General features: G+C 52.4%; 1 protein-coding gene across 2 annotated transcripts; it reads left to right on the top strand.

Annotated features, from left to right (window-relative positions):
• The first annotated feature begins 318 nt into the window (after positions 1 to 318).
• On the top strand, positions 319 to 12,762 carry CBR3 (carbonyl reductase 3). Of its 2 annotated transcripts, XM_058661655.1 has the most exons (4): positions 319 to 953; positions 4,343 to 4,450; positions 9,520 to 9,668; positions 11,800 to 12,762. In XM_058661655.1, exons 1-4 carry the CDS (start codon positions 665 to 667, stop codon positions 11,983 to 11,985), a joined length of 732 nt encoding a protein of 243 aa, XP_058517638.1. In that variant the 5' UTR covers positions 319 to 664; the 3' UTR covers positions 11,986 to 12,762. The 2 variants fall into 2 exon arrangements, with proteins under 2 accessions (XP_058517638.1, XP_058517637.1); XM_058661654.1 differs by lacking the exon at positions 11,800 to 12,762 and having other exon boundaries at positions 9,520 to 10,308.
• The last annotated feature ends 501 nt before the right edge of the window (positions 12,763 to 13,263 follow it).

The following is a 13,263-nucleotide window of genomic DNA, read 5'->3' as shown; positions in this document are numbered from 1 at the left end:
GCTGTTGGTGGCTGCTGGCCGCCTTGGACATCCCTAAACGGGGACCCTTTTCAGCAAACATAGGACCCACACTAGGATTAAGCCAACAATGGCAATAAAGGGCGTGGCCCACAATAAACATTCCCACGACGTGGGGATATGCTGGGAGCCACGGAGCCACCTACAGCCATTCAAGGGACATCTTTGCTGTTTCTGTCTCCCGAGTTCTCCCTTAATGAAGCAAAAGGCCCCGCGTTCGTGCAGAGGAGCAGTTAACCGATTCCTCGGCATACTCGCATTCGCCGCTTGTTATTCTCTTTGGAGTTCAGTCCAGCTGTAGCGAATCGCGGCTCCTGCTGACCCTGTCCCGTCCGGGTTTTTGCTCGGGAACAAGCTCCCCTCGCAGGCAATCGCAGAAGCCAAAGCAGGGATCCACCAGGACGGAGCGCGTGGAAGGGGCGGGCCCGGGAGGCCGGGGCGTTCCGAAAGCCACGGGAGCTGATTGCCCCTCCTCGGAGGGGAGGGACCCAGGCTGGGGGCCTTGTTCTTTACAAGTCAGCACGCTGGATCCCAGCTCTCGGTTCAGGGCAGCTTCCATCAGCCGGAGCCGGCTCTCCGCAGAGCGCGTCCTCGAGGGTCGCCAGCCGGGTCCACTCTCGGCATAAGGTGTCCCGCGCGCCCAGCCATGTCGTCCTGCAGTCGCGTGGCACTGGTCACCGGCGCCAACAAGGGCGTCGGCTTCGCTATCGCACGCGACCTGTGCCGCCGCTTCTCCGGGGACGTGGTGCTCACGGCCAGGGACGAGGCGCGGGGCCGGGCGGCCGTGCAGCAGCTACAGGCGGAGGGCCTGAGCCCGCGCTTCCACAAACTGGACATCACCGACCTGCAGAGCATCCGCACCCTGCGCGACTTCCTGCGGCGGGAGTACGGAGGGCTCAACGTGCTGGTCAACAACGCGGGCATCGCCTTCGAGAGTATGTATGGGGCTGCGGTGAAAGGTGGGGTCCCAGGGACGGGGGACGCCCCTTGGGTACCGAACAGAGAACTTCAGCCCCCCACCCCCACTCTCCCGCTTGAGAGATCAGGGAAGGAGACCCATCCGGAGGATGCGTTCAGCTCCCGCCTCGCCCCGGCAGGTTTTCGCTTTTCAGAGTTGACGGAGCTCCGGATGAGCCCTGGCGGGGCACCCCGCCCGCCCGCCTGTCCTCCCGGGCCTGTGCGGGCCTGTGCTCCGCCCTGGGCCCTCCCGGAACTGTCAGCCGCGGCTACTGGCAAGAGAAGCGGCCTCCCGTGTGGGGCCCACGCCCTGCTAAACTCATCAGTTTTCTGTCCTGTCCGAGAACCATCTCCGCCAAGGGTCTGCCTTGGTGCTTTCACTTTCGCTGAAAACAAGGACGCATTCATAGAAGCCACGAGACAGCTGCCCCTGGACAGGAAATAAAGCGCAGAAATCGGGCGCTCTCGGGTGCACCCGGGCGCTTTTCAAACTTCAACGGTGCGATGTGCCAAGAGAAAGCAAAGCCTGGGTCCGCTTCTCCAGGCAGCTTTTGTTGATAGCACAGGGTGGTTTTCAAAAGCAACTTATAGAAAGGGGGGATTCAAATGATTACACCAATAAGGAAATTGTTGAACTGCCTTGGTGCTGGCAGGCACAAAGCCATCAGCACAGACCAGCGTGACCTCTAGTCTGGTGAGGGACAATGATGATGTAGGGACGCCTCTCTCGCTTGGCCATGGGCGCGTACTCCGGCTACAGCTGCGCGGCTCCTGTGCCTACACCTGTGACCCAGCCAGTGAATTTGCTGCGGGGCCAGGCGGGGTTCGGGGCGGAGCCGACAGCCCCAGAGCAGCGTCAGCTGGAAGTTTATCCCCCAACCTCCGCCCCGCCCAGGAGGGACTTGAGTGAGTTGGAATTCGCAAAAGGTGGGGCTCCTGGACGCTGATTAGCAACACTCCAGCCGGCAACCTGCTGCTTCAAAATGGGCATTGTAACAGAATCCCAAGTATTTTTAAAAGTTCGTGGGAAAATGCAAAAACAAAAAAGTTTGCTTTAGTGCAAAGCATTATTGAAATCCAGGCAGCTTTTTTTCTAATAGACATTGACCACGAAATTTTTTGGAAGGCCCCCCTCTTGGGCATGCATTTCAAAAACAATTTTTTTCTTGCATCAAAATGACCTTATTTTTCATTCCATTTTCCATAAAATTATTTAAAGTTTCCCATAGAATTACTTAAAGTCAGAAGGACAGAGATCTCTCAAGCATTGATTCACTGCCCACATGGCCACACCAGCTGGAGCTGAGCTGGACCAAAGACATGCGCTGGGAACTCCATGCAGGCGCCCCCATGTGTCTGACAGAGGCCAGCTACTTGCTCCATCATCTGCCCACCCCCAGAGTGCGCATGAGCAAGGAGCTGAGCCAGGACGCAAACCTTGGCATCACCGTGACGCAGGATGTGTGCCTGGTGCATCCCAAGCCTTGTCTTCACTGCTGCTCCAAGCGCGCTGCCTTCCCTGACCTTGGGGAAGTGCTCTCAGACCTCCCATGCTCCAGCCAGTTTGAGAAGCGGTGTCCAAGCCAGCTGTCCACAAAGCGTGGCTGAAAGACCAGTGGCTCCCCATCCATGGGGAACTTGAGAAAAATTCAAAGTCTGGCGTCCCCACCCCAGATTTTTCTCACAGAAACTCTGCAAGTGAGGCCCAGAAAGATATGTACCAGCAGGCACTGCAGATGAATCGGCGGCACACCCACATCTGAGGAACATCAACTTAGTGACTTCAAAATTGCTTCAGGGCCAGCACAGTGGCTCAACAGGCTAATCCTCCATTTTGCAGTGCCAGTTCATGTCTTAGCTGCTCCACTTCCCATCCAGCATCCTGCTTGTGGAAGGGAAAGTAGTAGAGGACGGCCCAAAGCTTTGGAACCCCGTCTTCACACAGGAGACCTGGAATAAGCTGTTGGTTCCTGATTTGGATCGGCTCTGCTCTGGCCATTGTGGCCATTTCGGGAATGAATCAGCGGATGGAAGATTCTCTCTCTCGCTCTCTCTCTCTCTCTCTCTCTCTCTCTCAACTCTTTCTGTAAATCTGCCTTTCAAATAAGTAAGTAAATCTCAAAAAAAAAAGTTTCTCAGTTACCCATGTTTCTTTTTTTTTTTTTTTTTAAGATTTATTGTTATTGGAAAGCCGGATATACAGAGAGGAGGAGAGACAGAGAGGAACATCTTCCATCCGATGATTCACTCCCCAAGTGAGCCGCAACGGGCCTGTGCGCGCCAATCCAATGCCAGGAACCAGGAACCTCTTCCAGGTCTCCCACGTGGGTGCAGGGTCCCAAAGCTTTGGGCCATCCTCGACTGCTTTCCCAGGCCACAAGCAGGGAGCTGGATGGGAAGTGGAGCTGCTCCCGCTACCCACAGAACCAGGCCCAAGTGTCAAAGCCCAGAGCCCACAACCATCTGCTCAATTCCTCCAATGCGCTGACCTGGGAGCTCAGGCACAGAAAGCCAAGGTGGGAGCGGCCAAGGAGCCAGGCGCACAACACCTCCTCAGCACCTGCCCCCTCAAAGCCAAGTGCCAGGCCTTTCCCCAGAACCACCACGTCTGCCCTTCACTCTGAAAGGACTGGCTTTCCTGGGTGGGTCACCCAGAATCTGAGCTCTGCAAGCTGGCAGGCGCCCTGAAGAGATGTGCGCCGGGTACCTGACACACAACTCAGAGAACGGCTCTAACTTCTACCAGCACTGCCGCTTTCAGACTCTGCCTCTGCCCGCATCCTCACCCAGGCCACGCCTCCACCTGTGAGAGCCCTGCCCGGCACCAGCCCTTGACATCACACCCACAGCCGAGACACTCACCCCTCAGCTGGCCACACAGCCCTGGCCTGTGATCACCTACCCATGCCTGTGGGCTGTGAGGAGCTGGGTGGGCCCGCCTCCTTGCCCCTTGCTCCCCTCGGTGGGGCACACCCACACAGACTCTCTGCCACAGGTCTCCTCTTCACCCCTTCCCAGCTCACTAACAGCTTCAGAGGCCTTACCAGGGAGGCCTGAGTCAGCACGCAGGCCCTGAGCTGGCCAGGACAAGCTCAGCACACACGGCACACCGCAGAGGCTGCCAGGTGCGCAGCAGCAAGTCCTGCACCAGACCCCAGGAAGAGGCTGGGCTGTCTCCACCGGATTAGAGCCGGCACCCATATGGGATCCCGGGGCTTTCAAGGCAAGGACTTTAGCCGCTAGACCACGCCGCTGGGCCCAGTTACCCATGTTTCTTTGAATTGCTTACCCACAAGCTCCACCATGTCCTATGACTTCTGGAAAAAGTTTAAATGATGTTTTCCATGTCTGCTTCTCTGCCTGAAAGGTGATGACCCAACGCCTTTTGACATCCAAGCAGAGCTGACAATGAAGACGAACTTCTTTGCCACAAGAAGCGTCTGCACCGAATTGCTGCCGATAATGAAGCCTCATGGTGAGCCGGGTGAGCGGGCTGTGACGTGGCATTTCAGAGTGAGCCTCAGGCTCCCGGACAGGGTCACCCTGGGGTGCTGTCTGCAGCTGAGAAAATAGAAAACTGTGTCATCGTTGAGCATTTCAGCTGGACGTGTGGGAACACCTCTCCATGCTTTCAGAGGTCATGTCATGAACCCAACCCTCAAACGACAGGTTGTTTCAAGTTCACAAACACCGTGAGCTCCAACCAGTCTCAGTGAATCTCAGTGAATATTTATTTTTAAACATTTATTTCAATTTGTTTACAAGTCAGTTATACAGAAGAGAGTCAGAGGAAGAGAGAATTACCACCTGCTGGCCCACTCCCCAAATAGTTACAGTGGCTGGAGGTGGGCCAATTCAAAACCAGGACTAAGGAGCTTCTTCCAGGTCCCTCACGTGCATACAGGTACCCCAAGCACTTGGGCCATCCTCTGCTGCTTGCCCAGGCGCGTTAGCAGGGAGTGGAACAGCTGAGAAAAGAACCAATGTCCATCTAGCACACTGGTATCACACATGGAGGCTTAGGCCCCTAAGGGATTTAATTTTTATTTTTAATATTAGCTCTTAGGGCCTGGCACAGTAGCCTAGTGGCTAAAGTCCTCACCTTGCACTGCTGGGATCCCATATGGGCACCTGTTCATATCCCAGTTGCTCTGCTTCCCATTCAGCTCCCTGCTTGTGGCCTGGGAAAGCAGTTGAGGACGGCCCAAAGCCTTGAGACCCTGCACCCATGTGGGAGACCTGGAGGAGGCTCCTGGCTCCTGACTTCAGATACACTCAGCTCTGGCTGCTATAGCCACTTGGGGAGTGAAACAACAGATGGAAGATCTTCTTCTCTGTCTCTCATCCTCTCTGAATATCTGACTTTGTAATAAAAATAAAATAATCTTAACAAAAATTAGCTCTTATATGTAAGAGGAGACATTTGATATTTGTGCTTCTGGGTCTGGCTTATTTCACTCAACATGAAGTCCTCCATTTGCATCGTTTTGTTGTACGTGGTAGAGCTTTGCTCTTATACCTGAATAAAGTCCCACAGTGTACAGGTACCACCTTGTCGCTGAGCACTCACCTGATGCTAGCACATTGGTTGACTCCATGTTTTGGCTGTTGTGAACAGTCTGCTGAAAACGAGGGGTACAGGCATTGCTGTGGTTCCACATGTCCGTGTCTTTCGGGTCCATAGCCACTTGTGATGTTACTGGTCATATGGTAAGTCTATTTCTAGATTATTCTTTCAAGAACTCTCCACGCTGTTTTCCACAGTGGCTGCGCTGATCTGCCTCCACACCCACACTGTGTCAGTGTTTCCCTGCTCCACAGCCTCAGCAGCACCCGTGACTCTGCCTTTTGGACGTTAGCCATGCTGACAGGGGTGTGGTGATTTCCTGCAGAGAGTATGCCTGCTGCATGCCAGCTGGTGTGCCAGGTGCTGGGGATGCGGGGGGGCATGGTAATAGGAGGTGCGACGGAGGTAGCGGAGCGGGAGGGGGAATGCAGGCAAGCTTATTATTTTTCCCAAGACATTCCCCAGGAGTCTTAAGGAAGAACTCGTGGTTCTTAAGAAAAACGTGCTTTTCTTAATTTAACAGTTTGAATATCAATTATCTCCAGATATCAGAAAAGTAGAGATTTATTTATTATTGTAATTGAAAGGCCACAACAGGCAGGACTGGTCCAGTGTACAGTCAGGAACCAGAAATTCCATCCTGATCTGTGACACAGTGGCAAGCGCTTGGACAGTCCTCAGCTGCTGTCCCAGGCACATTAGCAGGGAGCTGGATGGGAAGTGGAGCAGCTGGGACTTGAACTGGCACTTTGATGGGGGATGCCTGAATTTCAAGCAGTGGGTTAACCACTACACAACAATATCAGCTTGTGGATACAGGGGGAAATGGGATTTACACAGGTATATGGTGAAAGCTGTGCCTGACTCTGCTTCCCCACAGGCACCTCTCTCTCTCTCTCTCTCTCTCTCTCTCTCTCTCTCTCTCTCTCTCTCTCTCTCTCTCTCTCTCTCTCTCTAGTGGGGTGGGACTGTCAAACACCTGCAGGTGGAGGTGCAGGTACTGCCCAAAGGAAGTTTCGCTGCAGATACCTGGAGTTGGTGAAGGCCCCAGCCAAGAGGAAGTTTTTAAGTGTAATTCTAAGCAGATATGAACACACATGCTTTAGAGTTGTGTTACACAAGAAGTAACATCTACATCTACAATGGCTGACCCCTTACTTTTTCATGGTCTATATTTGGAGCTCTTTCCAGATAACAGAAACCTTCCTTACTCTCCTTCGGGCTGCCTAGTGCTCAGTTGTTATACCTTTGCCAAGTAGCAGGAGGTCATCCTCTCCCACTAAGCCTTAGATTCTTGGAGTTTGAGAGCTGCCAGGTGTGGAAGAAAACTGTGTCCTTAGCCTTCCCAGCTAGGAAAGGTGGGGCCCAAAGAAGCGGGTGCAAAGAGATCTGGCAACAGTAGCTAGGTTCCCCAGCCTCAGCACCCCACCAGTTAGTGCATCTGTACTAGTGAGACAGCAATGACAGAAACCAGGAGGCCCGGGGCTAACCCCGCACAGTCCGGTGACTCCCTTCAGTCTGCTCTCGGCATGATTTCCCGCAACAGAAACCTCACCTTTGCAACATGCGGAATCCACATGACTTTTCCAGTAAGCCTTGTGTTTAGCTGAGATCCCCATTGCCTTTTTGATTTGTGGGGAAATCATCTTGCTCACATACTGAGAAGGATTTAAAAGCCATTCTTCAAAATCCCACAGCAAGGTCTGTCCTGCTTACCAGGAGTAGATATTTGTAGGTTGGCACCGTGGGAGCCACTAGGGGGAGCTTCTTGCCCACGCTTTCCTGGATGAGCCTGCGGCTGTGGCACGTGGAGTGCCCTGGAGCTCAGCTCAGGCGGGCGTGGCTGCAGCCCTTGTAGGGAAGATTGGCCTGCTCTCCCAGGGTGTGTGCCTCAGAGCCCCTCTCCTTCCTTGAGGAGTATTTCCAGCACGTAGTTTCTGTTCCTTGTGTGCCTTCTCCTTTTCTCTTCCCCTTTTATGTTCTATTTCTGGGAGCAGCCAAGTAGTTGAGAATCAAGATGGTTAAGAAATGCCACAAAATCAGGATTTAGTTCCCACCTACCCCCTGCAAAAAAAAAAAAAAAAAAAAAAAGGCCATTGTCAATTACTGTAGATTAAATGGACTGAAGTGCAATTCAGCTTCTCACACTACCCTGGATTAAAACAAACCGCCAGGACTGGCACTGTGGTGTTGCGACTTCAGCCTCCACCTGCAGTGACAGCAGCCCCAGCTCCTCCACTTCCCTTCCAGTTCCCTGTTGTGTCCTGGGAAAGCAGCAAAAATGGCCTAAGTCCTTGGGACCCTGCACCCATTGTGGGAGACCAGGAAGAAGCTCCTGGCTCCCGGGCTCGGTTCAGTTGAGCTCTGGCCATTGAGGCCATATGGGCAGTGACCCAGAGGATGGAAAATCTCTCCCTCTCTCCCTCTCTCTCTCTCTCTCCTCTCTCTGTAACTCTGCTTCTCCTATTTAAAAAAAAAAGAGGGGATGTGCCTGGAATGATAGCCTAACGGCTAAATCTTTGCTTTGCACACCCGGGATCCCATATGGACAATGGTTCGTGGCTTGGCTGCCCCACTTCCCATCCAGCTTCATGCTTCTGACCCGGGAAAGCAGTAGAGGATAGTTCAAAGCCTTGAGACTGTACCCATGAAGGAGACCTGGAGGAAGTTCCTGGCTCCTGGCTTCATATCGGCTCCGCTTCAGCCATTGTGGATATTTGGGGAGTGAACCAGGGGACAGAAGATCTTTTTGTCTGTATCTCCTTCTCTCTGAAAATCTGCCTTTCTAATAAATATGAATAAATCTTTCAAAAAACATCTGAAGGAACAGTATTGAGACAAACAGACGGTTTATATGGACATTGTTTTTAGCACCCAGTGTTGGACAGCTGCCACTGTCTCCAGTGTATTTGGAACTGTGGCCATGCAGACGAGTGCCCTGGCTACCAAAATGCACTCAAGTATTTGATGTGGAAAGTGTATGAGGACCCACAACTGAGACAGAGAATGAGAGGGCACAGAATAACATGCAAGAAAAGAACCTACCTGGGCTGGCATCATGATGCAGTGGGTGAAGCCAGCGACTCCAACGCCGGCATCCTGCACAGGCACTCGATGGACCCGCATCTGCTCTGCTTGCACTCCAGATCTCTGTTCATGGTCTGGAAAGGCAGCAGAAGACAGTTCAAGTCCTTGGGTCCCTGTGCATGTGTGGGAGACCCAGCTGAGCTCCTGCCCCCTGGCCATGGCCACTGTGGCCATTTGGGGAGTGAACCAGCAGGTGGAAGGTCTCTGCCATGTTTTGCTGGAGAAAATAAAAATTCCAATTACATATTTAATGGTTTTGGGGAAATTATGATGTGGTTTTAGCTCATATATGGGCAAAACTGTGCTTTCTGATAGTTATAAATAATTAACAACATTTGAATTCATAAATTCATTGATCAAATACCAAATGCCTTAATATCAATGCTCATTGAAAAGAATAATGAGATCAACCCGAGTTGGAGAATTGACCTCCTCCAGGTTCCCCCAGGGACGGGCAAGGGTCATCCTTAGGTACCGCCTGACCTTGGATTTGGCAGTCAGGGAGGCAGCCTTAACTTATTATTAATCTAGGGGAATGCAGAACTCTAATCTTCCACAAGAGGGCACTGTCCCTCAGAAAGCCACTTCACTAGCGCTTGGGGTGTTTGAGAAGGGGTTCCTCCCGGCTGGTGGACCTACTGCAGACCCTCAGTACACTCCCCCATGGGAAGTCATTGCAGAGGGGCCCCGCGTTGCTGATGACAGTGCCTCCTTCCCCTTGGGAGAACATTTATCTTGTCCAAATAAATGTTACAATGCCCGGGTGCACAGACGTTATTCCTCCTAGAGTTGCCAGCAATGAAACCCACGCTGCTTTGAGGTTGCGTCTGGTGTCCCCACTGGCGGTGGCATCTGGGTGATGTGTGTCCCTCTCTGTGCTCTTGTCTCAGGGAGAGTGGTGAACATCAGTAGCCTGCAGGGTTCCAAAGCTCTGGAAGACTGCAGTGAAGACCTGCGAGAGAAGTTCCGATGTGAGACGCTCTCGGAGGGCGACCTGGTGGACCTTATGAAGAAGTTTGTGGAGGACACGAGGAACGAGGTGCACGAAAAGGAAGGTTGGCCTGATTCTGCCTATGGGGTGTCCAAGCTGGGGGTCACGGTCTTGTCGAGAATCCTGGCCCGGCGCCTGGATGAGAAACGGAAAGCCGACAGGATCCTGCTGAACGCGTGCTGCCCGGGGTGGATGCAGACAGACGCGGCTGGGGACGACGGCTGCAGGACTGTGGAGGAGGCAGCCGAGACGCCCGTGTACTTGGCCCTCCTGCCTCCGGACGCTACGGAGCCTCAGGGCCAGCTAGTCTGTGACAAAGTCGTGCAGAACTGGTGAACATCTGCTTTGCAGCTCCGCATGTAATACATGCCTGTGGGGCGGGGAAGACTGAGCCAGGTCTGGCCTTGAGCAGGAACGACCATGAGACTCCCCAGGGAGGCGGGGCATCTGGAACTGATCCACTCTGCGGGGCTTGAGGTCTTCGGCCCACCAAAAAGAACACACTCTCATAGGTCAGCAGCCATCGCCATCACCCGGAAGGCTTAGCCCCAGCCCCCAGAGTTCCATATTCGGTTTTGTACTCAAATCCAGGAACTTATAATTCTGGCACCTTTCCCTGTGCCTCTGGGTCAGGGCAAGGGGGCCGTCTGGAGGACGAGTGGCCCTGGCCATGGAGTCAGGTCCCTGGCATTCTGTTGCGTCCTGCTGCTCCTTAGCTTGTCGATTCTGTAAGGATAATGGTTTATCCTCCATTCCCTTAGCTCAGCAGCCCTTCTTTCTAGCTCATCCTGCTTTGTGGTGTTTGAGTATATTTTTATGGATTCGGTCCCAGGATAAAAATAATTGCAACAAATTCAAAGATCTTAACTGGCTTTTATTTTCAGTTCTAGGATTGAGCTGTGGCTCCTGTAAGAGGGGCGTGTTTGCAGGAGTGGGGCCAGAGGAGGTTGGGGTGCAGACAGAAAATGGCTGAGAAGGCAGATGCACAACAAAAGCAGATTGTCCAAAGTTACTTTTCTTGCAAAGGTGGAAGCAGGGAAAACTTCCTTATCGTGCCAGCTAAAACTGGGGTATTTGGCGATCTATCATCTCTGTTCTGATTGCCCCAGAGCTTCGGTAAACAACATAGCCTTTAGCTTGGTGACATGGAACATTAGCACAAGCAGGATGGCTCGCTTGGACCAAGGGCAAGAGCTCACTCCATACCAAGGAATGTCTATGCATTTTCTTTTCTTTTCAAGATTTGTTTTTATTGGAGAGGCAAATCTACAGAGAGAAGGAGAGAGGAAGATCTTCCATCGGCTGGTTCACTCCCCAAATGGCCGCAATGACCGGAGCTCAACCGATCCAAAGCCAAGAGCCTGGAGCTTCTTCCAGGTCTCCCACACGGGTGCAGGGTCCCAAGGTTTTGGGCCGTCCTTGACTGCTTGTTTGGGAAACCAGGCCACAGGCAGGGAGCTGGATGGGAAGTGGAGCAGCTGGGACACATACAGGATCCCGGCGGACGTAGGGTGAGCATTTAGCCACTAGGCTATTACACAGGGCCGCAGGCATGTTCTCGACAGCTCTTAACTTACAAGGCAGTGAAGCCCAAATGACTCAACAGAAACACCTTTTTCATCAGGACATGGGTTTTCCTCTGCGTTTTGCATCTGACCTTCCATCCTTGTGTTATTGGTGATGTTGTCCCGTGGCCCCTTTCCTCTTGTCTGTGCCTCGGCATCTTTGGACTGACCCGGCTGTAGGTGCCTTCCCTTGGTCCTGGCCAGCTGCCTGTGAGCTGAACCTAGAACGAGTCTTCAGATGATTTCCTGAGCCTCTGGCAGTCTCCATGACAACGGGGGGACTTGATTCCTTCTAAGTGGGAGAGGTTTCCCAAACAAGCTTCCTGGATTCCAGTTATAACTTGGAGAAAAAGAGCTGGGAGACCAAAAGGGCTTATGAAAGAGAAGAAAAGAACTTGCAAGGGCATCAGGATTTTGGGGAAAAAAAATGGCTCACTGGGTCACAGTAAAAAAATTAACAGGAACACAATGGAAAACAGAACACCAAAGGAAAACAATACAAGTTTTCCATAGTTACCAAGCTTATCCGAAGTGGTTTACCATGGGGAACAGCAAGGTTGTGCTGTGACTATCTTTTTTTTCTCCCAAGATTTATTTGTTTGTTTGAAACGCAGAGCAACCAAGAGGGAGATCTTCCATCCACTGATTCATTTCGCAAAAGCCCGCCACAGCTGGAGCTGAGCCAAACCAAAGTCAGGAACCAGGAACTCGAGCTGAGTCTCCCGCATGGCTGGCTGGGACACAGGTGCTGCTTATCCAGGCACATGAGCAGAAGCAGAGCAGTGTGGACTCAAACCTAGGTTCCTCTATGGGTTGCCAGCATGGCAGGTGCAGGCTTAGCCTGTTGTGCCGCCACTCGCCCCATTAGGTTGTCTTCACACATGTTGCCTGCTGTCTCCAGATGTGGTCCTAAGGGACAACACTGACTTCTCTCATGGAAGCAGTCAAGTCCAGCAACGCTCAAGGTTTGGTTTATTGGAGGAGGCCCGCTATGGCCCTTGTTGTCACAAGCCACCGAGTTCATTGTTGCTGTCTCTGACGATGGACTGCCTCACTCCTTCCTTCGGTCCGTTTCTGCATCGCCAGTGAAATCCAAGCTGCTCTAACCTCCATCCCGGGACATGGCTGCTGAGACACTAATGGCTCTGCTGGCTCAGAAAAACAGTTTGATGGCTTTCAGTGTACTTCCTGAAACTCACTCATCCTTGGGCCTCCCTCTGCAGAGTCCTGCTGGTGACAGAGAGGCACTGCCAGGCTGTGCTAGACAACACCACACACAGGAAATGCATCCGGATGCCAGCCAGTCCCTGTCCTGTACTTTGTTTCTGCTCTCATGTTTCACCTCTAGCCAACCTCACCTGGACACATTTGGACACACTGAATCCACTTGCAGGACCATGGGGAACTAGTGGTACCCATGTTTCCAGTGCGAAGTGATGAGCAACACCCACTCCTGCCTGCCCTCCCTCCCTGCTCCACTCTGTTTGAATTGTAGCAGCCACAGGTGACTCTGCCCTACTGGCTTCTGCAGACTGTCCCAGCCTTCTCCCCTAAAAGGCAGAACCAGCCAGACCAGCTCAGAGCTCAACCGAGCTGTGAGCCGCCATGTCCCATCCCCCTCGATCTAAGCAGCGGAGAGCTGGGCCATAGCCAGGGGCACATTCCTTATACTTCTGGGTTTACAAGATGCCATAAGATGCTGTAAAATAAATTCCCCTGTTCCTTAAGCTCAGCCAAATTGGGTGGCCATTGCTGCAATCAGAAGGAGCCCAACAAATAAATGTGCATCAGAATGCTTAGTGGGATGCCCAGAAGAAGCTCCTGACTCCTGGCTTTGGATTGGCTCAACTCTGGCCATTGCAGCTATTTGGGGAGTGAACCAGTAAAGGCATTTTCTGTCTTCTCTGTAAATCTGCCTTTCAAATAGAAAATAATAATAAATCTTTTTTTAGAAAAAGTCAAAAAATGTTTAGGGGATGCTATAGAGGAGGGAAAAATTATCATTGGGCTTAGAATAGAAAGGAGAGCAAAATCATGACTGGGGAACCCATGGCATGCTAGGCCATAGGTCGTGTTTC

The sequence above is a fragment of the Ochotona princeps genome, chromosome 3, assembly GCF_030435755.1.
Source record: "Ochotona princeps isolate mOchPri1 chromosome 3, mOchPri1.hap1, whole genome shotgun sequence".
Lineage (NCBI taxonomy): Eukaryota > Metazoa > Chordata > Mammalia > Lagomorpha > Ochotonidae > Ochotona > Ochotona princeps.
The sequence above is the reverse complement of the archived record's forward strand: the minus strand, read 5'-3'. Positions and strand labels throughout refer to the sequence as shown.